The sequence below is a fragment of the Perognathus longimembris genome, chromosome 25 (assembly GCF_023159225.1).
Source record: "Perognathus longimembris pacificus isolate PPM17 chromosome 25, ASM2315922v1, whole genome shotgun sequence".
In the NCBI taxonomy this organism is placed as follows: domain Eukaryota; kingdom Metazoa; phylum Chordata; class Mammalia; order Rodentia; family Heteromyidae; genus Perognathus; species Perognathus longimembris.
Genome location: NC_063185.1, coordinates 24,258,598 through 24,284,088, shown reverse-complemented (window position 1 = coordinate 24,284,088; position 25,491 = coordinate 24,258,598). Strand labels below are relative to the sequence as shown.

The 25,491-nt window shown below is 67.7% G+C and overlaps 2 protein-coding genes across 2 annotated transcripts in view; both read right to left on the bottom strand.

Moving 5' to 3' along the window:
- Positions 1 to 14,554: 14,554 nt before the first annotated feature.
- Positions 14,555 to 16,947, bottom strand: Foxi1 (forkhead box I1). Its single transcript, XM_048334139.1, is given in 3 exon segments — positions 14,555 to 14,712; positions 14,714 to 15,135; positions 16,329 to 16,947. Coding segments are annotated over 3 exon segments (1,140 nt in total). The 5' UTR covers positions 16,906 to 16,947; the 3' UTR covers positions 14,555 to 14,571.
- Positions 16,948 to 20,596: 3,649 nt separating this feature from the next.
- Dock2 (dedicator of cytokinesis 2) overlaps positions 20,597 to 25,491 on the bottom strand; it is a 160,259-nt gene continuing 155,364 nt past the window's right edge. The window contains 9 exon segments of the mRNA XM_048334161.1: positions 20,597 to 20,709; positions 21,283 to 21,320; positions 21,323 to 21,371; positions 21,373 to 21,408; positions 21,410 to 21,426; positions 21,738 to 21,858; positions 23,066 to 23,237; positions 23,575 to 23,701; positions 25,307 to 25,445. Of these exon segments, the coding sequence (XP_048190118.1) occupies positions 20,647 to 20,709; positions 21,283 to 21,320; positions 21,323 to 21,371; positions 21,373 to 21,408; positions 21,410 to 21,426; positions 21,738 to 21,858; positions 23,066 to 23,237; positions 23,575 to 23,701; positions 25,307 to 25,445 (762 nt within the window). The 3' untranslated portion in view covers positions 20,597 to 20,646.

The window sequence follows — 25,491 nt, the reverse complement described above, 5'->3', positions numbered from 1 at the left end:
GGGCAAGCCGTCCGGGACAGCCCCGGCCCGCCGCAGCCTTCCTCAGCCACCCTGGCTTTCTGGTCCCTTCCATCCGGCCCTCTTCTCTTCGGCACTTTGCAAAGACGATGGCCTAGGTTTGCTTGCGAGTAGATGTGAAGAGTTTTCCTTTATGTCTACGCCTAATCTTTAGGGTGCCCAACGGCTCGCCACGTAGTTCCAACGAAGTCCGTTTGGTATGAAATAGATGTACCGTGGCTTTTTTTCCATCACAGAGGGCAGTGTGAGGTGTTATAACTCACCGGAGGGAGAAACGAGCCCCAGAGAGCAGCAGTGGGGAATGCTGAGTGGGCACGGAGGGCTCTGGAAAGCAACACGCGGATGTCTGCCTGCAGGGCGGGGCCCGAGCCTGCTGTCCCTTCTCAGGGCCCGGCGGGCTCCGGCCCTGGTGTATTCGGCTCTCCCCTGTCCTGCTTGCCCCCGCCTGCCTGGACCTAGCTCGCTGTCCCCAGGAGACACTTGGTCTGTCTGTCCATCTCCCCTGCTGGGTGAGTGTGGGGGGGTAGGGGGCTGGAGCGCCCCTGTGCTGACCCCTGAGCGGGGCCCGTGGACACCCCAGACACCTCTGTCTTCTCCACTTTCATATTTACACATCAAGTCCTTTCTGACAGGGAAAAATCTTGCACGCCGTATGTGATGTTATAAGCAAATGCACATATAAAAGCAAATACAGATATGTGTGTATAGTATTACCCTTCTCATACGATAGGCAGTGTTTGTAAGCCCTGTTCACTAAATCCCACGCTGAGAGGAAATAGGATCTCCGTAAGGAGCACTTGGTGGTTAACTCTGGGGGTGGGGTGGGGCCTTTTGGGGTGGGGGAGCCCCCAGGCTTTAGAGTCGACAGCAGGGCCACAGAGACCCCTGTACCTCCTCCCCCTCAGCCCAGGCCTGGGAGGCTGCGGCAGGTGCCTTTCCAGTGTGCAGAGGGCCGTTGAAACGGAGAGCCGCTTATCGCCCGGACCGGTGCAGATTCTATCACCGAGCTCCGGCCCAGACCTGCGCGTCTCCCCCGTGGCTCTGAGGTCCCCCGCAGCCGCCTGATAAGAGGAATTTAGCTGTCTCGTTTGCATGGTCCCGGCGATTTCCATTCAAAGCAGATGCAAATGCTGAGGGCAGGCTGCCGGGCAGAGGCTGTGGTGACAGGCTTCTCGGCTTTGAACCAAACCCTTCCGTCGGCCCAGGGAGAGGGCCTTTCCACGCCGGCCTCCATTTGCATGGGCACGCGCCGGCTTTGCGCACGGCCCGTCCTGTCTGCGAGCCCGTGACGGGCAGGCGGGGGCCCCGGGCTCCACGTGAGGGGTTCCCGGAGGGAGGGCGAGATGGGCCTGGTCTGCGCTCCGGGCCGGCTCCCCAGCCGCAGGCAGCGGTCGGTCCGGGCCAGTGCTGTCCGGAGCACACACCTTCCGTGCGTGTGCGTGTGTGTGTGTGTGCGTGTGTGCGTGTGCGTGTGTGTGTGCATGTGTGCGTGTGCGTGTGTGTGTGTGTGCGTGTGTGCGTGTGCGTGTGTGTGTGCGTGTGTGTGTGCGTGTGTGTGTGTGTGAGACCCACGGCTCTCGTAGGGAAAGTGAGCCGCCGTTGTGGGTGCAGGCGGCGTGGGGGCCCCGGGGCTCTTGTGCGCCCGTGAGGTGCTGCCGGCTGCCAGCTCGGCTGCTCTCCTGGGGCGGCGCGGGGTGAGCGGTGTGTCGGGGCGTGCGCTCCGCTCGTCCCGAGGCTGGGGGGCGGGGCCCTGCGCCCCGCCGGAGGCTCCTCTAGGAAGCGGAGCCCCCCTTGTGTCCCCCCCTGGAGCCGGGGGGCCCCCCGAGGGGGGAGACCCCGCGGAGCCCGGCGCTGGGCCCCGCCCCTCAGCCCGGCCAGCGCCCGGGGCGGAGACCTCTGGCCGGGCCCCGGCCCCGCCCGCCCCCACGGGCCGCCGGGCTGCCATAGAGGCACTTTGTCCATCGCGGCCTTCCACCGCGCCCCCGGAAAGGAAGCTCCAATTATGAAAATGAAAAACCCGCGGCTCGGCCTCAAATGAGTGTTTTCCTTTGGCGATTCCATTCTCTTATAATGAGTGCCTGGTCACCCAGGAATCCCAGGAACGTGGCCTTGGAAGTGAAGCGGGGCCCCCGGGTCCCACCCACTGCCCCGGCCTGCAGTCAGGTCTGAGCGGCCCCCTGAGTGCTGGCCCCCCCCCCGACACCTGCTGAGATCACCGTTCCCCCCTTTCCACACCCCTGCCTGGCTGCAGGCCGGCCCTCCCCAGACCCCGGACCTGACCTCCAGCCCACCGTGATGCCACTATCCCCACCTTAAAGGGGGGGGGTTGAGGCCCCTGGCTGGAGCTCAAAGCTTCTGAGAGAGCTTCTGGGACTCGAACCCAGGTCTCTGTTTCTGGAGCTGGTGGCCGGCAGAAGAGAGAAGGGACCCCAGGCTGAGCGAGCGCTCAGCTCGCGGGAATCCAGCCTACGTGGGCCAGCCAGGGAAGGCCGCTGTCCACCACGCAGACCGTCTCCCCGGGGACGGGCCTTGGGCCCTGCCCCCCCCCCCCCCCGCCAGGGGCCCGTGAAGCACACGTAGCTTCTGGCGTCCTGGTGTCTGAGCTGAGGTGGGGTGGAGAGGGGTGTCCTTGGGTTGAGGACTCTGGTGGCCCAAGGTCCCCAGTGGACCAGACGCTCGCACAGGCCTCTGGGAAGGCACTGGGAGCGCTGAGATTGTGGGGGGGGGGCGCGCAGAATGTTCTCCTGGCTGCCCAGGACTGGATCCTTCTGTTCCGGGCACAGCGGGGCACCTGGGTGGGCCAGGGACCCAGGGCGAGGCGGGGCTAGCACGGTCCCACCAAGAGCCCATCTTGGCGAAGGGCCCGCTGTGCGCCAGGCGCCAGCCCACGGCTTCTCGTCGCGTCTTGCCCGGCTCCGAGCGCGGATTATCCGTCCTCCCTCCTTCCTGAGGGATCTACGTGTCAGAGAGGTTACGCGCAGGGTTCGAGGTCACGCAGCTGGCCAGGGCCGGCCACCCACAGGCCGGCAGTCCCCAGGCCCTCCCCGGCCAAGGGCCAGGCTCCATGCGTCCCTGACAGAAGGCGATGGGGTCGGGGTGGGAGCTCCCGAACCTGCTCTTGAAGGCCCCGAAGGAGGTCGCCTGGCCGCCTTGCAAGCCCAGGAGCTCAGCATGGGCTGGCGAGCGACTTCTAGGAGCGAGGTCGGCGTTTATTTTTTATTCAGGCATAGTTTACATACAGCGAAGCGCGCACAGGCGGCGGAGCCCCTTCCCGTGCCCCCTCCCCTCCCCCCGCCCGCCCCACTTGGGCGAATGTTTACCGAGTGGTACTCTGCAAAGGCTGTGAGCACCCTTGGCCGGTTTTCCTCTCTCCGCGGAGCAGGAGGACCAGCGGGCAGGAAGCCAGCCGCCCAGTGCGCGAGGGAAGTGTTCGCAGATCACGGCCATCGCGCCGCTGTTAAGCCAGGAGCTCGGGGAGACCGGGCAGACCGTGGCGACAGCTGGGATTTGCTTGTCTGGGGCCCTGGGCCCCGGGAAGGACCTTGGGGCTAACCTTTGACTGCCGTGCGGGCAGAAGGTTCTAGCGAGGCCCTGGGTGCCGGGGACGCGGTCGTCAGAGGCCAGGGCTCTGTGGAGCGTGGCCTCAGAGCGCTGCGGTGCTTGGCGCCCACGCGTCTCACCCGGACAGCCGGCGGTCACCCTCCAGACGGCCAGCGGTCACCCTCCAGACGGCCACAGGGCTGGACAGCCGGTGGTCACCCTCCAGACGGCCACAGGGCTGGACAGCCGGCGGTCACCCTCCAGACGGCCACAGGGCTGGACAGCCCGCGGTCACCCTCCAGACGGCCACAGGGCTGGACAGCCCGCGGTCACCCTCCAGACGGCCACACGGCTGGACAGCCCGCGGTCACCCTCCAGAAGGCCACAGGGCTGGACAGCCCGCGGTCACCCTCCAGACGGCCAGCGGTCACCCTCCAGACGGCCACACGGCTGGACAGCCAGTGGTCACCCTCCAGACGGCCACACGGCTGGACAGCCCGCGGTCACCCTCCAGACGGCCACACGGCTGGACAGCCCACGGTCACCCTCCAGACGGCCAGCGGTCACCCTCCAGATGGCCACAGGGCTGGACAGCCGGCGGTCCCCCTCCAGACGGCCACACGGCTGGACAGCCAGCGGTCCCCCTCCAGACGGCCGGCGGTCACCCTCCAGACGGCCACACGGCTGGACAGCCGGCGGTCACCCTCCAGACGGCCGGCGGTCACCCTCCAGACGGCCACACGGCTGGACAGCCGGCGGTCACCCTCCAGACGGCCACAGGGCTGGACAGCCAGCGGTCACCCCTCCAGACGGCCACAGGGCTGGACAGCCGGCGGTCACCCTCCAGACGGCCACAGGGCTGGACAGCCGGCGGTCACCCTCCAGACGGCCACAGGGCTGGACAGCCGGCGGTCCCCCTCCAGACGGCCACAGGGCTGGACAGCCGGCGGTCACCCCTCCAGACGGCCACAGGGCTGGACAGCCGGCGGTCACCCTCCAGACGGCCACAGGGCTGGACAGCCCGCGGTCACCCTCCAGACGGCCACAGGGCTGGACAGCCGGCGGGTCACCCTCCAGACGGCCACAGGGCTGGACAGCCGGCGGTCACCCTCCAGACGGCCACAGGGCCGGGTGCGGCTGATGGCTGCCACGCTGTCCCCGGCAGCACCTGGCTCTCGGGAGGACACAGGCCCGACCATTCCCCCCCCCCCGCCCCCCTCCTGTGCTCCAACACGCGAGTCCCACGAGGCCCGGCTGGTAAGGGAGCCTGACTCGGAGCCCCTCTGTGGACCCTGGGTCTGCGCCCTGCACATCGGCCGGCTGTGCATGCCCACGGCGGCGGTGACCGCGGTGACGCATGCACCAGGGGCCGGAGCCCTGGCCAGGGCCTCGGGGAGCCGCGGCCCCCCCCAGTGCTGGGGCTGCCCTCAGGCCGCGGCGTGGCCACCTGCAGAGCCGTGCACAGCGCTGGTCCCCAGGATAATACCCCTGTGCCACCCCGGCCCCGCCCCCCACCAGCAGGTGCCACCCGAGGTGGGCGCTGTAGCCGGGGTTCCAGGCGGGCCGAGATACCAGAAAAGAGCCGCAGGGATTGCTGGGGGGCCTCCCACCCGAGAGAGGGGAGCCGAGAGAGCCGAGCCCAGGCGCTCAGCCAGCCCGGCACCAGCTCTGCCCACAGGGGCGGATGGGCAAACCCGGGTTCCTTCCTTCCACTTTCCTCTTGAACTGTGCCACCAGCCTACAGCCCAAATCTGGAGAAACAGCCCCAGGCCCTTCCTGTAGTTGTGTCTTAGAAAGTTCTAGAAGGCCTGTGGGGTGCAAGGGAGAGGGACTGGGAGTGTCTGGGGCTGCCACTCCTGGGATCTTCCCACAGGGTGTCCCAGAGTCCGGAGGCTCTGCCTGGCTGAAGGATGGGGGTCAGAGGGGAGGGCAGGTCAGGGACTGGGGTCAGAGGGGAGGGCAGGTCTAGGGTCGGGGGCCAGAGGGGAGGGCAGGTCCAGGGACTGGGGTCAGAGGGGAGGGCAGGTCTAGGGTCGGGGGTCAGAGGGGAGGGCAGGTCCAGGGACTGGGGTCAGAGGGGAGGGCAGGTCTAGGGTCGGGGGTCAGAGGGGAGGGCAGGTCCAGGGACTGGGGTCAGAGGGAAGGGCAGGTCTAGGGTCGGGGGTCAGAGGGGAGGGCAGGTCTAGGGTCGGGGGCCAGAGGGGAGGGCAGGTCCAGGGACTGGGGTTAGAGGGAAGGGCAGGTCCAGGGACAGGGGTCAGAGGGGAGGGCAGGTCTAGGGTTGGGGGTCAGAGGGGAGGGCAGGTCCAGGGACGGGGGTCAGAGGGGAAGGCAGGTCCAGGGACTGGGGTCAGAGGGGAGGGCAGGTCCAGGGACTGGGGTCAGAGGGGAGGGCAGGTCAGGGACTGGGGTCAGAGGGGAGGGCAGATCTAGGGTCGGGGGTCAGAGGGGAGGGCAGGTCCAGGGACGGGGGTCAGAGGGGAAGGCAGGTCCAGGGACGGGGGTCAGAGGGGAGGGCAGGTCTAGGGTTGGGGGTCAGAGGGACGGGGCCCTGGAGCCCTGGCTCCAGCTGGCTGCCTGGGCATCCTTTGTGGACACCTGCAAGGCTTGGATTTTTCCCTAGGAGCATGGAGAATTGAAGGTGTATTTAAGCAAGAGTGACGGGTCCCACCAGCCCCGTCAGGACCCTGAGCGGTGGACGTTCCGCCCTCCTGGTCTGGACTGTGCCGGCTCCGTCCTGCCTGGGCCTCCTGCTGGAGCTCAGGGCCTTCGCCCAGGTCCTGGCGCACAGTAGGTGCCCGGTAGATGCGGGAAGAATGGCTTTCTGTCTGGAACTTGACCCTGCGTCCCTGTGTCCCTCGTCACCTGCCTGTCCTCCCCCCCTCCCGCTGGACACACCCCTGCCGGGCAGAGGCTCTGACGCCGCTGCTTGACACCGCTTGGCCAGGGGCCAGGGCCCGACATTTGCATGGAATTACTTTACAAACACGTTCTGATCTTCCCTCACTTGCCTGTTTACTAAACGCCGCGGGCCCCTCTGTGGCCAAGTACGGCCTTGGGTCTCTGCGCTTAGTGAGTTCACCGGCAGAAAAATGGCCATCTCGGGGGCGGTGAGAGGAGGAGGGATGGGCCCCCTCCCCCCGAATGGCGGGGGCCGGGCCTGAGCCGCGCACCACCCACCGGGACCAGTCACATCCGGAGCCCCGCGCGAGGCCGGGAGCCGTGCCCTGGTAGACGGACGGGGCATCTTTTGAGAACCGGTCGCCTCTCTGCGTGGCTTTTCCACGCCCGGACCCCCTGCCTGTCCGGCTCCTACCATAGAGAATCCTCGGTGCCAGGCTGAATTGCCAGGCTGTGCCCGCCCTTCCCCAGACTGAGCCCGGCAGGGAGGGGCGCGGGGTGGGCGAGGGGAAGCTTTGGGGAGGGCCGCATGGACGCCACCGTGCGCTGGAGGGGGCCGGGGTCTCCTTCTCTGCAGAAATCCACGCCTGCCCAGCTTCAACGTTGGCGTCGGTGTGGCTCAGCCCCTCTGCAGAAATGAGAGTTGGTGATCGTACTCAGGGTCCGGCCACGGAGGCTGGGGAGGGGGCAGAAGCAAACGCACAGACGTGGCCCCTGCCCCAGAGTCCTCAGTTTACCCCTTCCCGGCGGGGCCCTGCCCCCTCGCAGCCTCCGCACAGGGCGGGGCGGCGTGCTGTCTCCTGGCATGCCATGAACGGTGGTTGTGAAGTCAAATTCTGGGGCGTGCTGGGGACCAGAGGCGGCGAGAGGCGGCCACCCTGTTCCGTGAGTGAGCGCTGTCCACTCGGAGGGGCTCGGTGTCAGTCAGAGGCTGAGCGGGAGCCTCCCCCACACGCGGCCGGGACCTCCCCCTCCCCGCCCTGCCCCCCACCCCACCCCACCAACCTGTGGATTCCAGGGTCTGGGGGGGATCAGAGACTGAAAAACCTGGGAAATCTCCTTCCCACCCTCCCCTCCACCGCCTGCCCCCCAGGAACTCTGGATCAAGACTCCACTTCCCACAGCCCGGGGGCGCGGGCAAGGCCAATTTCTTCATCCTGGATCAATTCATTCTTTTCCTTCTTCTTGCCTTAGAGAATAATAATGAATCACACTGCCAATCCCACGCTGTTCTGTTTTCCCAAGCCTGCCTTCAGACTTCCTCCTGGGTCGTGTGGCTCGCCCTTCACAGCTTCCTCTCCAGGGGCAGCCTGGCAGGGGCTCCTGCTCCAGGAATTCTGGGCGGTCTCGACTCTCCCTCTGCTGTACCTTCAGCCCCCTAGTCACTCGGGTGAAGCCACTGCGACCCCCCTCTCCCGACCCGTCTCTCTCTCCAGGGACTCCAGTCTCTCCTGGGTCACCTACTCTCCACGGAGCCGGCCTCTCCCTCCCGGATTAACACCTCACGTGGCTCCGTTACCCGGTGGACGCGGCCTGAGCGGCTTGGCCCCTGGGTCGCTCACAGAGGAAGCCCAGCACGGCTCTGATTGGTTTCCCTTGAGGGGTGTTGTCCCAGGATTTGGGACTTTAGCAGGGATGGGGGCCAAGCTTCCACTCGGTTCTCACTCTGATCACTTACTGCAGTGGAGTTCTGGTCGGTCCCTCCGATGATCACCTGAGCCCCGTTTTATTCTGTGTGAGCCTTGGAGAGAGGTATAGGGTCCAGGTGCCCCTCCCTCCCAGGGAGGGGGTTCAGGACCTTGGCTGGCTGACTTCATTGGAGCTTTGGGTCTTAAGGTAAGCAATTGCTCCCAGGCAGCGGGTGAGGTGCCCGCCCTGTGGTTCTAATCACGTGACCCGGTTCCCACGGCAGGACCCTGCCCCCCCCCCCTTTCTGAACCTGTGGGACAGGGGACCTGCCACCCAGCCTCCCCTTGGCAGGCCTGGCAGCCCGGTCCCCAATGCCAGCTGTGAGCAGCCGAGATGGCGAGACCGCAGGTGTGCCAGGAGGTGAGGCCTCCCCCCCCATCCCCTCTCTCTGCCTGCCGGTGAAGCAGGAACCCGGTCCTGGGGTCTTTTCTCTTCCGATAATCTCTATAATTAGGCCTCAGGTCCTTACGATGCATTTTTCCAGAAGCAGCTCCAAAATCAGCCCCGTCGTGAAAGGCTTGCTGGTCTCCCTGCGCGTGACCGCACCTCCTGTGGACCGTGTGCGTGCACGCACTTCCCACGCGGTCAGGAGACAGCATCCTGACCTTGGCGTCCTGACCTTGGTCCCAGGGCTCAGCTCTGGGTGACCGACAGTGGGAAGAGGCTCAGAGGAGCCAGGCCGCCGGCGGGGAAGAGCCCCCGTCAGGATGGGAACCCGAGTCTCGTTCCGTCTTCTGTTTCCCTCCCAAGGACCGGCGATGGTGCCCACAAACCTTCTGCCGTGCTGTGAACGGGGCGCAGGCCCCCGTCCTGCTCCCACGTCAGCGGCCGGGCGTGTGGGGGAGCCGGGCCCGGGCCCTGGCCGGGAGCAGCTTCTCATTGTTTCGATGTTTCCACCTCCTTGTGTTAACTCAGCTGCGGTTAAACGGAGGTGTTTGTGGACACAAGGGTACGTGGCTGCCCTGGAGAAGGCGAGGTCCGTTTGGGGAAGGACAGTCCTGTGAGCTTGCTGTCGGCTGGGGTGCTCAGGTCCTGGCTGCGTATCGGGGCGACGCTCACACTTCCCTAGCTGTGCGGAGGGCTCCGTTCTCACCTGCCCCGGGGGGCCCAGGGTTACAGAAAGCCAGACAAAGGGGAAAGGTTATTTTGCAGTGGTTACACTCTACAGAAATCGGTCTACACCCATCCCCTCTGGATAGCCGAGCTCATATCTGCTTTCTTCCCAACACTGCCCTGAGGGGCAGCTGTGGCAGCAGGCCAGCCGCTGTTTGGGAATGGGGGAGGATTTACACCCTGGAAATGAGCATTCCTCACAGATCTGCTGCCCCCTCCCCTTCCCAGAGAGCCGGGTGTTAGGCACGGGGGGGGCGGGGGGGTCACAGGCACAGTGGGAGATCACACCGTAGGCCATCCCTCGTCCCCCACGGTCCCCCAGTGCCCCCCGGCATCTGGATGAAAGGCTTCCTCGGGCCCCGCCGGGCCCGGTGAGACGCGGGGCATCTGCCTGTCTTCATGTTGTAACTATCTTAAGGGAACGCCTGGAAACGCCTGGGAGGTGAGCAGGTGGGAAGATGTCTCTAGGGACCGTGGAGAGCGGTATCTGCTCCTGTCGGCCCCCAGGGCGGGCAGGGGACCTGGGAAGCCGGCTCGGAGCACAGCTGAGCCCCGGGGTGAGCCGGGCAAATCCAGCGGCCTCTGTCCGGACAGCGCCCCTGACTCCACGGAACCCTGTGGATCTCCGGCCCCGCCGGCTCCTCTCCGGGGGCCCTGAGTTTCCTGGGCCTCTCTATTCTGACATCGAGTGCCCTCCCTCCTTCCCCCTCTCTCAGGAAGCATCTCCCCGAGGGGCCCACCTGGCTGGGTTTGTGGCAGTCCTGGGGATTTAAGTCAGGGCCTCACACTTGCTAGGTAGCTGCTCTACCGCTTGGACCACACCTCCAGCCCTCATCGCGGTCTTTCGAGGTTAGGTCAAGTCCTAACACAGTGTCTGGGACCTAGCAAACCCAAGAGATGATTTAACCACCAGCACCTCCTCCACCACCTCCTCCCATACCACCGCCTCCTCCTCCCCCCACCTCCTCCTCCCCCACCAGCACCTGCTCCTCCCCCACCAGCACCTGCTCCTCCCCCAGCAACACCACCACTGAACAGTCCTTGGCCGGTGCCTGCTACAGCAGACAAAGTGCAGGAGTCAGGGAGGCCGGGGCTGCCTGGAGCACAGAGAGCACGCCACCCTGACGCTCTGATCCGTGTACAGTGAACACGCCACCCTGCCGCTCTAATCCATGTACAGTGAACACGCCACCCTGCCGCTCTGATCCATGTACAGTGAGCACGCCACCCTGCCCCTCTGATCCACGTACAGTGAACACGCCACCCTGCCACTCTGATCCACGTACAGTGAACACGCCACCCTGCCACTCTGATCCACGTACAGTGAGCACGCCACCCTGCCGCTCTGATCCACGTACAGTGAGCACGCCACCCTGCCGCTCTGATCCATGTACAGTGAACATGATCCATGTACAGTGAACACGCCACCCTGCCGCTCTGATCCATGTACAGTGAACACGCCACCCTGCCGCTCTGATCTGTGTACGGTGAACATGATCCATGTACAGTGAACACGCCACCCTGCCGCTCTGATCTGTGTACGGTGAACATGATCCATGTACAGTGAACACGCCACCCTGCCCCTCTGATCCGCGTACAATGAACATGCCACCCTGCCACTCTGATCCACGTACAGTGAGCACGCCACCTGCCCCTCTGATCCGCGTACAATGAACACGCCACCCTGCCGCTCTAATCCATGTACAATGAACACGCCACCCTGCCGCTCTGATCCATGTACAGTGAACACGCCACCCTGCCGCTCTGATCCATGTACAGTGAGCACGCCACCCTGCCCCTCTGATCCGCGTACAGTGAACACGCCACCCTGCCACTCTGATCCACGTACAGTGAACACGCCACCCTGCCACTCTGATCCACGTACAGTGAGCACGCCACCTGCCCCTCTGATCCATGTACAGTGAACATGATCCATGTACAGTGAACACGCCACCCTGCCGCTCTGATCCATGTACAGTGAACACGCCACCCTGCCGCTCTGATCCACGTACAGTGAGCACGCCACCCTGCCGCTCTGATCCATGTACAGTGAACATGCCACCCTGCCGCTCTGATCTGTGTATGGTGAACATGATCCATGTACAGTGAACACGCCACCCTGCCCCTCTGATCCGCGTACAGTGAACATGCCACCCTGCCGCTCTGATCTGTGTACGGTGAACATGATCCATGTACAGTGAACACGCCACCCTGCCGCTCTGATCCATGTACAGTGAACACGCCACCCTGCCGCTCTGATCCATGTACAGTGAGCACGCCACCCTGCTGCTCTGATCCGTGTACGGTGAACACGCCACCCTGCCGCTCTGATCCATGTACGGTGAACACGCCACCCTGCCGCTCTGATCCATGTACAGTGAACACGCCACCCCTGCCGCTCTGATCCGCGTACAGTGAACACGCCACCCTGCCGCTCTGATCCGCGTACAGTGAACACGCCACCCTGCCGCTCTGGTCCGTGTACAGTGAACACGCCACCCTGCCGCTCTGGTCCGTGTACAGTGAACACGCCACCCTGCCGCTCTGGTCCGTGTACAGTGAACACGCCACCCTGCCGCTCTGATCCATGTACAGTGAACACGCCACCCTGCCGCTCTGATCCGTGTACAGTGAACACGCCACCCTGCCGCTCTGATCCATGTACAGTGAACATGATCCATGTACAGTGAACACGCCACCCTGCCGCTCTGATCCATGTACAGTGAACATGATCCATGTACAGTGAACACGCCACCCTGCCGCTCTGGTCCGTGTACAGTGAACACGCCACCCTGCCGCTCTAGTCCGTGTACAGTGAACATGATCCATGTACAGTGAACACGCCACCCTGCCGCTCTGATCCGTGTACAGTGAGCACGCCACCCTGCCGCTCTGATCCACGTACAGTGAACACGCCACCCTGCCCCTCTGATCCACGTACAGTGAACACGCCACCCTGCCCCTCTGATCCACGTACAGTGAACACGCCACCCTGCCCCTCTGATCCACGTACAGTGAGCACGCCACCCTGCCTCTCTGATCCACGTACAGTGAGCACGCCACCCTGCCTCTCTGGTCCGTGTACGGTGAGCACGCCACCCTGACGCTCTGATCCGTGTACAGTGAACATGATCCATGTACAGTGAACACGCCACCCTGACGCTCTGATCCATGTACAGTGAACATGATCCATGTACAGTGAACACGCCACCCTGCCGCTCTGATCCGTGTACAGTGAACATGATCCATGTACAGTGAACACGCCACCCTGCCGCTCTGGTCCGTGTACAGTGAACACGCCACCCTGCCGCTCTAGTCCGTGTACAGTGAACATGATCCATGTACAGTGAACACGCCACCCTGCCGCTCTGATCCGTGTACAGTGAGCACGCCACCCTGCCGCTCTGATCCACGTACAGTGAACACGCCACCCTGCCCCTCTGATCCACGTACAGTGAGCACGCCACCCTGCCTCTCTGATCCACGTACAGTGAGCACGCCACCCTGCCGCTCTGATCCACGTACAGTGAGCACGCCACCCTGCCTCTCTGGTCCGTGTACGGTGAGCACGCCACCCTGACGCTCTGATCCGTGTACAGTGAACATGATCCATGTACAGTGAACACGCCACCCTGACGCTCTGATCCATGTACAGTGAACATGATCCATGTACAGTGAACACGCCACCCTGCCACTCTGATCCATGTACAGTGAGCACGCCACCCTGCCCCTCTGGTCCGTGTACGGTGAGCACGCCACCCTGCCTCTCTGGTCCGTGTACGGTGAGCACGCCACCCTGCCGCTCTGATCCATGCTCTCCTCATCTGCACAGCAGGGCTGTGTCCCCTTCCAGGAGCTGCTGCCCCGTGGTGAGGACGGCTTGCTCCATGGTGCCCGGCAGTGCCCGCTCCGTGTTGTGTGTTCGCTGCCCGTGTCCCTTCCACGCACCCGCCCCATCCGTCGTCCCCATAGACTTTGCGGCAGGGGCCCTTGGTCACCCCCGCGCGGAGAGGGAGAGTCAGACGCCCAGCGTCCTCTGCCTCCTGTCCCACAGGTCCCCGGCTCCAGGCTGCCCTGTGCTGGATTGACTGAGCAACAAGGAAGGACCACAGGCTTCTGCATGTTTGCTTTTAATTAAAAAGAAATAGGGAAGGCACCTCCGAAGGTGTGCTACGATAAGTCCCAGGGCGTAGGACATGCGTATGGATGGAGGCGAAGGTCGTGTGTGCTCACAGAGCCCCTGGATGAGGAGGGGAGGGGGGTTCGTCTTCTGGCTGTTGTTTTCCCAGGGCGGAAGCAGGAAGCGCTCTGCCCTGTTTCTCTTGGAAGCCTCGGCCCCCGTCTGCTTACTGGGCCATGGCGTGCACACAGGAAGCTGGGCTTTACGAGGATTTACCGTGGGGCAGTACTGCAGTCGGGGTGCCGGGGTGCACCTCTGGTCCCTCAGCCCTGTTAAAGGTCCCCGGCAGTGGTGGGGATAGCTGGCCCTACACCGCCCGGGCCTGTGCCCTCACCAGGGTAGACTGCCGGAGTCGGGCCGTCAAGTGGCGTGTGGGTAAGTTGAGGCAACCAGCATAAAGAGATGAGAATGCAGCAAGCCCCGGGCTGGGGAGGGGGTCGAGGGGTAGGGGGTGGGCAGCAGGGTGCGTCCAGCGTCTCAGCCGCTCAGCCAGGCCTCCACCCCTGCCTCCTCCGGCCCGATCTGACTTGCCGCTCAGCCAAGTCCTCGTGTGCGTGACCCTGGACGCGTCCCTCGGCTTCCCGGAGCCGCCACGTGCGCCGCTGCGAGTCCCCAGGTTCAGACTTGGTGCAGACGGGGCGGCCGGCGGTGGCCCCCGCGACCACGCCCACCACGACCACGCCCAGCACGACCATGCCCACCACGCAGCCGCGCCCACCACGACCACGCCCACCACGCAGCCACGACCACGCCCACCACGCAGCCACGCCCAGCACGCAGCCACGACCACGCCCACCACGCAGCCGCGCCCACCACGACCACGCCCACCACGCAGCCACGCCCAGCACGCAGCCACGACCACGCCCAGCACGCAGCCACGCCCAGCACGACCACGCCAAGCACGCAGCCGCGCCCAGCAGACCACGCCCACCACGCAGCCACGCCCACCACGGCCGCGCCCAGCACGCAGCCGCCGAGCTCTGCGGCGCCGGCGGTGCGGGCGTGATCCACGGAAGGCAAGAGGCCGGGTCCCTGCGGGCGCCCGGCGTCGGGGCTGGGAGCTCAGGGGTGGGCGCTGGGGGGGCGGTGGCCGGGTCCCCCCCCCCGCCACGCGGCCGGGCCGCCCCCGCCTAGCCCTCCGTGCCCTCCCGGGCGTAGAGCGCGCCGTTGGCGTTCGCGCCGTTGAAGAAGTGGGGGCCGAGCTGGTGGAGGACGGGGCCCGCGTAGCCCAGGGCGCCGCCCGGCGCGGGGCCGGCCCACTCGCCCCCCGCCGTGGCCCCCGCCGCCGAGGCCGCCCGGCGGCGCGTAGGGGCCGAGGCCCAGCGAGTTCTGCCCCGTCCCGTCGGCGGGCTCGGGGCTGGGAGCGCGCGCGGCCCCCGCGCGGCCCCCGGGCCCGGCGCCGCTCCCGTAGGCCGCCACGGCGGAGAGGAAGCCGCCCAGGCAGGGCGGCCCCGAGGGGCCCGGCGAGGCCCGCGTCTCCGGAGAGCCGGGGGCCGCCCGGGGGGCCCCGTCCAGCGCGTCCCGGGGGTCGGCCGCCCCGGGGCCGCCCGCCAGCAGCCCCGGCTCCGGCTTCTCCGCGGCCAAGGTGCCCGAGCCCGGGGCCGGGTCTGATTTCCTCTTCCTCTTCCTGCGGAAATTCCCGTTGTCGAACATCTTCTCACAGTTGGGGTCCAGCGTCCAGTAATTCCCTTTGCCTGACACGGAAGAGGGAGGAGGTGAGGAGGTGAAGGCGGAGAGGCGGGGACCCCCACCCCGCGACTGTGACCAGGGGAGGGCAGAGGGGGCCCCAAGGCCCGGCTGAGCCGTGAATCCCCAGACCCCCCTCTCCGCTCACACCCTGGCAGACGGCACCCCATCTCAGCGCCGCCTCAGAGCGGCTCCGGGGCCCCGGGAAGGAGGCGAGAGGGGCAGCACGGGGGGGGTCCGGGAGGGGGGTGTGCATGCCCCCACTGCTGACACGAAAGAAAGCCCAGGGGACAGGGGGACCCCTCAAGTCCCAGCCCTGCTCCTCATTAGACGTGGCACTCGCGCTGAGCCTCAGTGGCCTCTGCTGAAGGACAGGCCCGCGGGATTTCGCGGGGAGGGTTTGTAACTGGCGGCGGTGGGCTTCCTGTGGGAGGGGCGGCGGTGGGCTTCCTGCGGGAGGGGGCGGCGGTGGGCTTCCTGCGGGAGGGGGCGGCGGTGGGCTTCCTGTGGGAGGGGGCGGCGGTGGGCTTCCTGCGGGAGGGGGCGGCGGTGGGCTTCCTGCGGGAGGGGGCGGCGGTGGGCTTCCTGCGGGAGGGGGCGGCGGTGGGCTTCCTGCGGGAGGGGGCGGCGGTGGGCTTCCTGTGGGAGGAGGCGGCGTTCCCCTGGGCCGGGGCCCAGTGGGGTCTCCCTGGGGGCACTGTGGGGACTTGGGGAGGGCCGGCGGCACCCCAGCACCGCGGCTGTGTGGGAAAGGTCTCGGCTCCGGTGGGTCTGGTGTCACTGGCCAGAGACTCCCCAGGTGCTGGGTTCCGGGCCGTGCTGGGGCACAGGGACGACTCCGGCCATGGCCGGGGTGGGCAGGCAGGGCTGTGGGTGGCCCCTCACCCCCCCCGTGCCTCCGGGGAGGTGCAGGTTCCAACCTGCCGCATTGCCACGAGAGCCCCTCGGACCCAGGACCTGCCCCTTGGGCCCCGTGTCCACTGCGGGCCCGGCAGCCCCTTCTCCCGGCAGCCCAGCCTTGGGGACAGGCCACTTAGCCAGAACTTTCTAGAACAGAGTCTGGGCATGGAATTGCATTGGGGGAGCCCCTGCAGCTTGCTGAGGGTTGACTCCAGCCCCCGCCCCACACGGCCCTTCACCCCACTGTCACCTTGGCTCTTCACCCGGGTCTTGGGGCCCCTGACCCCCCCCCGGGCCTCACCGGGGTCGTCCTCGTCGCGGGGCACCTTCTTGAAGCAGTCGTTGAGCGAGAGGTTGTGGCGGATGGAGTTCTGCCAGCCGGCCTTGCTGCGGTTGTAGAAGGGGAAGTTGTCGGCCACGTACTGGTAGATCTGGCTGAGCGTGAGGCGCCGGTCCGGGGCCCCGTGGATGGCCATGGCGATGAGGGCCGAGTAGGAGTAGGGCGGCCGCACCAGCTTCATCAGCTCCTCCTGCGAGGGCAGGGGCAGCCAGCCCAGGTCCCCGCCGCCCAGCCCGGCCACGCCCGGCAGCAGGGGCCTCTGCACGCCGTAGGCCTGGGGCAGGAAGGGGCCGGCGTTGGGGCCGGGCAGGTAGGCCGGCGGGGCCACGGCCGGCCCGTTGAGCCACAGGTAGGGGTTGGGGGTGGCCCCGTACTCGCCGGGCCCCTCGAAGGAGGGGGGCCTCTGCGGGCTGGCCACCCCCTGGGTGTGGAAGAAGTTCTCATAGTAGAGGCCGGTCTCGGGGGGCTCCTGGCCGATGCTGGGGAACTGGGGGCCGCAGCGGGGCGGCGAGGGCACGGGGAGGTCGAAGGAGCTCATGCCGGAGCCACCTGCCCGGCACCTGCCACCTGCCGGCCCGCCCTGCCGCCCTGCCAGGTGCTCGGCCTGGCCTCCCACTTATACCCCTGGGGCTCGGCCCGTGGCTCCACCCAGGGGCGGTGACTGCGGGCCCGGCCGAGCGAGCGGGCCTCCCGGCTCTCCCCGCCCCCCCCCGGGCCTGCCCCCCCCCTGCCACCTGCCCGAGCAGGCCTGCCAGAGCGGACGCTCGCGGGGAGGGGGCGCCCCGCCCTCCCGCCCTCCCCTCGGTCCTCACCTCGTCCCCTCTCCCCCTCACTGGCTCTTCTCCTCGTGTCTCCACGCATGCTTTCCCTGTCTTGCCCCGGCCCCTGACCTCGGTCTTTGTTCTCACCCCCCCATACCCCTCCCCGCGCCATTCCCACTCCCCCATCTCGGCTCTGTCCAGGCTGCCCTCGCCCGCCTGCTCTGTCGTCCCCGGCTCCTCTCCTCCCTGCTCCGCCCGTCGGGGACGTCCACGCAGCGTCTCCCAGCCCGCGCCCCTCACCTGGCCTGGGGCCTGGGGCGTGGAGGGGGCCCCAGCTTGGCTCTGCTCCTCACAGGGGTGGCCCGGCTCAGCCACCACCAGCTCGCCTCACCCTTCATCCACAGCCTGCAGGTGGCCCTGCCTGGGCCGGTGAGGGAGTGGTGGGCTCCGTCTCGGAGGGGGGCAGGGGAGCCGGCTCTGATGAGGCCACGGCGCCTGGGTACCACAGCCGTGGTGGCCATGGACTCTGGCTGAGGTCCTCCTCCGTGGATGCAGGCTGTGGTCCTCCTCCATGGACGCCGGCTGAGGTCCTCCTCCGTGGATGCTGGCTGTGGTCCTCCTCCGTGGACATGGGCTGAGGTCCACCTCTGTGGACTCTGAGGTCCTCCCTTTGTGGACGCTGGCTGAGGTCCTCCTCCATGGACGCTGGCTGAGGTCTTCCCTCTGTGGATGCTGGCTGTGGTCCTCCGTGGACACTGGCTGTGGTCCTCCGTGGATGCTGGCTGAGGTCCTCCTCCGTGGACGCTGGCTGAGGTCCTCCTCCACGGATACCGGCTGTGGTCCTCCTCCACGGATGCCGGCTGAGGTCCTCCTCCGTGGACGCTGGCTGAGGTCTTCCCTCCATGGACGCTGGCTGTGGTCCTCCTCCATGGACGCTGGCAGAGGTCTTCCCTCCATGGATGCTGGCTGGGGTCCTCCTCCGTGGACACTGGCTGGGGTCCTCCTCCGTGGATGCCGGCTGTGGTCCTCCTCCGTGGACGCCGGCTGAGGTCCTCCTCTGTGGACGCCGGCTGAGGTCCTCCTCTGTGGACGCCGGCTGTGGTCCTCCTCCGTGGATGCCGGCTGAGGTCCTCCTCCGTGGACGCCGGCTGTGGTCCTCCTCTGTGGATGCCGGCTGAGGTCCTCCTCCGTGGACGCCGGCTGTGGTCCTCCTCTGTGGACGCTGGCTGTGGTCCTCCTCCGTGGACACTGGCTGTGGTCCTCCTCTGTGGACGCTGGCTGTGGTCCTCCTCCGTGGACGCTGGCTGTGGTCCTCCTCCGTGGACTCTGGCTGTGGTCCTCCGTGGACGCTGGCTGTGGTCCTCCGTGGACGCTGGCTGAGGTCCTCCGTGGATGCTGGCTGTGGTCCTCCTCCGTGGACGCCGGCTGTGGTCCTCCTCCGTGGACGCTGGCTGAGGTCCTCCGTGGATGCTGGCTGTGGTCCTCCTCCGTGGACGCCGGCTGTGGTCCTCCTCCGTGGACGCTGGCTGTGGTCCTCCGTGGACGCTGGCTGAGGTCCTCCGTGGATGCTGGCTGTGGTCCTCCTCCGTGGACGCCGGCTGTGGTCCTCCTCCGTGGACGCTGGCTGTGGGCAGGAGGCCCAGCACGCCCTGTTCCCCCGCTTGCCTTCGCCGTGGGGAGGTCACGCTGTCTGGGAGATGCCCTCCACCGGAGGGTGGCTCACAGGGTGCAGAGTGGATGGGTGGCGGGCCTCTGGGCTGTCAGGGCTCGGGAGCCAGGCTCTTCCAGAGGCCTCCTCTCAGCAAGGGCAGCCCGGGCCGGGGTTCCCCTCTGAAGCGGAGTCTCACATTACGTGGCTCGGTTCCTGCACCGCCTGGGAAGCGGGGCGCTGCTTCCAGGCCAGCACTGAGCCACAGGCGCAGGGACGTGGTGTGGGGGCACTAGAGGGGCAGGAGGGCAGCGGAGCCCTGGCCTCAGACCCCGGTGCCACACTCCGCCACTCAGGTGCTCGATACCTTCGCATCCGCTTGGATCGAGGCCTCGGTTTCCTCAGCCCCAGGACAGGCCAACACGCAGGCCACCGCCCACCGAGGGCCGGGGGGCTCTCGCTGGAGATGCGGGGGCCTCGGGCCACGGGGTCCGGTGAGTGACCTCAGCCCGTGCTCTCTGACACGCCTGGTGTGCCCGACTCTCTCCTCTCTGCCCGTGAAGCACACGTAGCTTCTGGGGCTCCCAGGAGCCACGTGGGGGTGGTGGAGGGGGGTGGGGTAAGACGTAGGCTGGGACGGGGGACCTGAGGATTAGAGGAGTTCAAACTCCGGGTGTCTGGGTTTCTCCGTCCATGAGAACGGGGACAGGACATCACAGTGCCATCTTCCAGCGCCAACCCACCCAGCCCCGGGCCTGCCCCAGAGGCTTGTGCGAGGGCCACGGCCTGGGATTTGTGGGGGCCCTGTGTGTGTGTGGGGGGGTCCTCCATCCTGAGGCTCAGGGAATCTCGGTGGTGCAATGCTAGCCTCAGCCTCCCCTGCCAGAGTCTGAGGACCCGCAGAGCAAGGCCGCCCTCTGGTGGCCGGCTCTGGAGCAGTGGCGAGCAGAGGGCCAGCTTTGGGGCTGCAGAGCCGAGCTGGGGTGTCTGCCGGAGGACAGGCAGAAGCACACCCCTGACAGAGCCCCCCCGCCCCCTCCCGGTGTGCAGCCGCAGGAGCGCGGGGCCGTGGGAGGGCGGGGAGGGGGTCACCCCCGGTGGACCCTAGCCAGGTTCCTGCCGGGCCTGACGTTGCTCCCCCAGCCCCTGGGTGAAGGAGCCTGGGCTCCGGCGGCCACCGCTCCGGCCCCCATCAGCCGGCACTGGCCATTCCTGGGGTCCCACCACAGAGGGGTCACCGCCTCCCGGGCAGCCCCTGCGCATCGGCACCTGGGGTGCCGGCCTCTCTCGTTCTGGGGTCCTGGGCCTGGCCCGGCCCCCACCCCGCGGCCCCCTACCCAGCCCAGGTATTGCACACGTAGACCACGGAATTAGCAACCAGGCTTATTTGAGCCACGGGATTATTTTTATTGTCAGTAAGAAAGAGCAACACTTGGGAGATGATCTGCTTTTTGTTTTTTATATAAAAAAGAGGCTAGGTGGTTGTATTAAAAAAAAGAAAAGTACAAAACTGCTATCAAAACAATGACCACGTATTTCAGAACTTTTGGCCCTTCGGTGCTGACCCTCTAGCATGAATTAAAGACACACTCCTACGCCTAAGAAGTCGGGTCATGAAAGGGTGTCGGCACGCTGGGGAGACAGCACGCATGGAACTTGCAGGAACATGCCAGAACACGCCGGGGTCTGCTGGGCATCCAGGATTTGGCTCCCCTAGCCCCAGGGTGACCCCCGCCTCCAGGAATGCTACACTGGTGGCTGTTCCAACGCGGGGTCCAGCCAGCCTGCTCCTCTGAGTGAGGACCGCCGACAGGGGCTTTAGCATCCGCTCCCACCTCTCTTCTGGAACCTTCCCTGAGCAGCAGGACCGTCACAGGTCTGTGGACGGGAAGTCCGGCAGCGGCTTGCCTTCTTCAGCAGATCTGCTGGCCAGCTTTGGGGGAGAGAAAGCCGGCCTGCTGGGACCCCGGGCCCTGCGCCCAGAGCCAGCCTGCCCTCCCGTGACCCTGGCCCCGACAGGCGGCTCGGGCCACGTGGGGGCCGCGGGACCCTCGCTAGCTCTGGGAATAGACGCAGCGGGACGGGGACCGTGCTCCGCATGGCGCCCGACTCTGGCGCTCACAGTAGGCCTGGGATTGTTCCAGAAACACAGTTCCAATGCACACCGCCTGGACATAGAGGGCAGAGCAGGAGATGGACCCAACTTTGCACTGAAGGCCTTTCTAATAGAAGTGGACCTTGTCCTCCCATGAGAGGGACAGCACGGGGGGAGGGGGGGAGGGGGGAGGGAGGGCTTGGAGGGCGGGCCCTCCCCGCCCAGGTCCATGCCCGCCAGCCAGGTCGGCCCCCCTGTGTCCTGACCGCAGCTCTGGAGTGGCCAGGTGCACCACGCCTGCCTGCACACACCTGTGCACACTCACTGCCTCCTCTTGTCCGCCCGCCCTCCTTCCCTCCGGCCTGCGTCGTCCCCCCCCCCCCCCCGCCTCCCCGTTCGCCTGGCCCTCACCATGGTCTTGAAGAACTGGTTCACTTTCTTCCTCTTGAGGTTTTCTTGTCGCAGTCCGTGAGGTGGAGGAAGGCCTGGCTGAGCCGCGGGGGAGGTGCTGGCTTCGTCCGGGCCCGGGGAGCCGGCCCACCGAGAGAGTGAGGGCTGCCAGGAGACAGAGCCAGGCCTGAGCGGGGGGGGGGGGGGGGGGGGGGGGGGGGGAGGACGGGGCCGGGGAGGGGAGCCCAGACCAGGGGCCGGGGAGGCGGGGGATGGGAGCCCAGACCAGGGGCCGGGGAGGCGGGGGACGGGAGCCCAGACCAGGGGCCAGGGAGGCGGGGAGGGGAGCCCAGACCAGGGGCCAGGGAGGGCCGTGTCCTGGGAGAGGGGAGGGGAGGGAAGGGAAGAGGCTTGGGGGGGGAGAGGGAAGGGGAGAGGAGAGTGGAAGCGGGGAGAGGAGGGGGGCGGGGGCCCACCTGGGATGGTGGGCATGGACTGGCTGGCGAAGCTCATCTGGGAGAGGACGGAGGCGCGGAGCGGGAGGGCCGCGTGCTCGGAGAGGTTGGTGTCGCTCATGAACTCGTGTTTCCTGGAGAGCTGCCGACCCCCGCGGGGGCCACCATGAGCCTCCGCTTTCCCCAGCGCCGTCCACTCCTGGGCGCCCCCCCCCGCCCTGCGCTGTGCCCAGTGCCCCGGTGCTCGCACCCAGAGCCCAGCGGCCGTTCCCCTCCCCCCCCCCCGCGCTGTGCCCAGAGCCCCGGTGCTCGCACCCAGAGCCCAGCGGCCATTCCCCTCCCCCGCCTGCTGTGCCCAGAGCCCCGGTGCTCGCACCCCAGAGCCCAGCGGCCATTCCCCTCCCCTGCCCCGCCCCGGGCTGTGCCCAGAGCCCCGGTGCTCGCACCCAGAGCCCAGCAGCCATTCCCCTCCCCCTCCCCGCCCTGGGCTGTGCCCAGAGCCCCGGTGCTCGCACCCAGAGCCCAGCGGGCCATTCCCCTCCCTGCCCCCGCGGAGGGCCGCCGGCCCCCCCCTCCTCGGCCTGCCAGCCTCACCGGAGCCCCGGAGTGGCTCTCAGAAGCCGGGTCTCAGTGTGCAATGGCTATGGATTTGTAAGATGCGGTGAGATGTTCTCCCCCACCCCCGGCCCGGGCCTGGTACGGAGGAAGAGCCCAGAGTGGGTGGTTAGCCCAGCGCTGGGGTGGGGCAGGTCCAAGGGCAGGGGGGGAGGGGCCGCCGGGTGCCCCCCTCTCCCCCCCGCTGGGGCTGGACAGGGGCCTCCTTACGTAGCCGGCACACAGACGCCCTCCGGTCCCCGGCACAGCGCTCACGGTGAGACCCACCGAGCGGGGCCACGGCTGGAGCCCGCCCGCTGCTGGCCCCTCCGCTCTGCGCGCCTGCGGTGCCCACCCCCGCCCGCCCCCGCCCCCCCTCCCCCGTGCCTGCGGTGCCCACCCCGCCCGCCCCCGCCCCCCCCTCCCCTGCGCCTGCAGTGCCCACCCCACCCACCACCCCCCTCTCCCCCGCGCCTGCGGTGCCCACCCCCGCCCGCCCCCGCCCCCCCTCCCCCGTGCCTGCGGTGCCCACCCCGCCCGCCCCCGCCCCCCCCTCCCCCGTGCCTGCGGTGCCCACCCCCGCCCGCCCCCGCCCCCCCTCCCCCGCGCCTGCGGTGCCCACCCCCGCCCCCACCCACCCCCTCCCCCGCGCCTGCGGTGCCACCCCGCCCCCGCCCCCCCTCCCCCGCGCCTGCGGTGCCCACCCCACCCCCCCCACCCCCCGCCCCCCGGCTCCGCGCGCCGGCGTCGCTCACCCGCTTCAGGTCCGACTCGGCGGCGGCGGCCTTCTCTCCGGCCAGCACCACGCTGCTCCGCTTGGCTCTCTTCTTGGAGCGGCGCAGCTTGACCTCGGGGAGCGTGCTCCCCGGGGAGATGGGCTCCGCCTCGGCTCTCGGGGTCCTGGGGGGTCCGGCTTCGAGGTTGAAGCTGCCGCGGGGGGAGCCGCAGTTAGAGCCGCCACGCGGGGCCACGGCCCCGGGCCACGCCGCCCGAGCCGCCACGGGCTCTGTTCCCACGGCACGTGGTGCTGACGGCCGCCGGCCACGGGAAGCAAGGCCGGCCGCGCGGGAGACAGGCCGGGCCGGGTTCGGATCCAGCACCGGCCGCGTGGCATCGAGAGGCTCGGAGCGGAGCCCCGAACAGGGGCCCGGTGGGGGTGGGGGGAGAGGGCCTCCTACAGCGGCGGGGCGTCCTGGAAGCGGGGGGCCCACGGACGGCCGCGGCCAGCCGGGGCAGCGGGGAAGGAAGGGGGGCGCGGCTGACCCTCTCGGGGCTGGCCTTGCTCGGGGTGCCGGAGTCGGAGTTCACGGAGGCCAGAGACAGGACGGACATCTGCCTGTAGGAGCGCAGCATGGACCGCGGCCGGCCGCCCTCCTGTCCTCGAAGTCGGGCTGCGGGAGGGAGGGCGGGGAGGGGTGGGCGGGAGGCGGGGCGCGGGAGGTGCGGCCTCCCTGCCCGCCTGGGCTCGGGGCACCGTCGGCGCGCACACCGGGCCGTCCGTCCCTGGGACGCCATTCCCTCGCCCCTTCACCTCCCGCAAGGCAGAGCCCCTGGGGACCGCAGGAGGCTGGACGCTGAGAGGCAGCCTGGCCCCAGGCCGGCCGCACCGGGTGGCGGGCGGTGGGGGAGCAGCCCCGCCACGGAGCCGGAAGCGGGGCGTCCGGGGCCACGGGGCTCCTCCCGTTCCCCCTGACTCCAGCCCCTCACCCAAGCCACTGACTCACAGTGAGGGCACGTCCGATGGACGCATCCCGCGCTGAGCACACCTTGCTTAGCCCAGCTGAGAGGCCTCGTGGTGCCCCTGAGATCCCAGGCCCCTCTGCCAGCACCCTCCCTCCCCCCTCCCTCCCTCCCCCCTCCCTCCCCCCTCCCTCCCCCCTCCCTCCTTCCCCCTCCCCTCCCCCCTCCCTCCCTCCTCCCTCCCTCTCCCCCCCTCTCTCTCTGGTCCTGGTCATGGGGGTTTGTACTCAGGTCTGGGTGCTGCCCCTGAGCTTCTGTGGTGAGTGGGGGAGGTAAGAGTCTCCCAGACTTTCCTGCCCAGGCCTGGCTTTGAACCGTGATCCTCAGATCTCGAGTCTCCTGAGCAGCTGGGATGACGGGCGTGAGGCACCGGCACTCAGCCACCCCCCCCCTTTCTCCTCTCCCGCTCCTCTCTTCTCTAGCCCACATCGCCTCCCCTAGCTTTCTCTCTCTCTCCCCTCCTCTTCTCCCTCTCCTCTCCCTCTCTCTCCTAGTCCCTCTCCCCTCTCCTTCCTCTTTCTCTCTCTCCTCTCTTCCCCCTTTCTCCAACCTTCTTCCCTTCTCCCTCTCGCCTCTTCTCCCCTCCTCTCCCCTCCCCTCCCCTCCGCTCTGCTCTTCTCTCCCCTCTCCCTTATCTCTCTTCTCCCCTTCCTCCATCTTCCTCCTCCCCTCCCACTGCCTGGAAATTTAGTATCAAAGCCTCCTGGCGGGCTTTTCGTGCAGGGAGGCCCGGACAGGAGGCCTTGCTTGGGGGTGGGGGGGACCCGGACGCAGAGCCCCGCGGCCCTGGGTCCACCTCTGGGGCCACCAGGGCCTTACTTCCCTCCCTGGTCTCTGGAGGCTTAGAAGGGAGGCTCCGGGGACCACGGGGACTTGGAGCTTTGGGCTCGGCCTGACGGGGCCCGGATGCGAGGTGTGCCCCGTGAGCGCACACACCAGGAGTCTGGGTCACTGGCCCAAGGCAGTGGCTCTGCCCACAAAGCCAGGTCCAAGCGGCGCCGGCCTGCTTGCGATGTGGCCTTCAGCCCTTGGCTGCCTGGGCCCCTCGGAGGAGGTACGAGGCTGGAGTCCCGCCTGCGGCCCGTGCCGGGTCAGGGCTCGCACCCAGTAGGTGCTTCACACGTATGCAGCCCACCCTTCCCCGTGGGACCCGGTGGGGTTGGGGGGGGTCCTGGGGTGGTTCCCACGGTTCTTCTGCAGCTTTGCTCTGTCCCTCCCCGGCTCCCAGAGCGCCCCCAGCCCCTGGGGCCCCATACCATCTCCCGGACGCCGTACTCCCTCTCCACCTTCGCCCGAAGGCTCTGGAAGCACTCCTCCATCCGGTCGTGGAAGGGCCGCAGGTTGTCTGACACCCTTTTCCTCGTGGATCTTAATCCCGGCCCCCAGGAAGGGGATCTGCGGAGGAGGGTGGGGGGTGGGGACGGAGCCTAGCCTCCTCCCC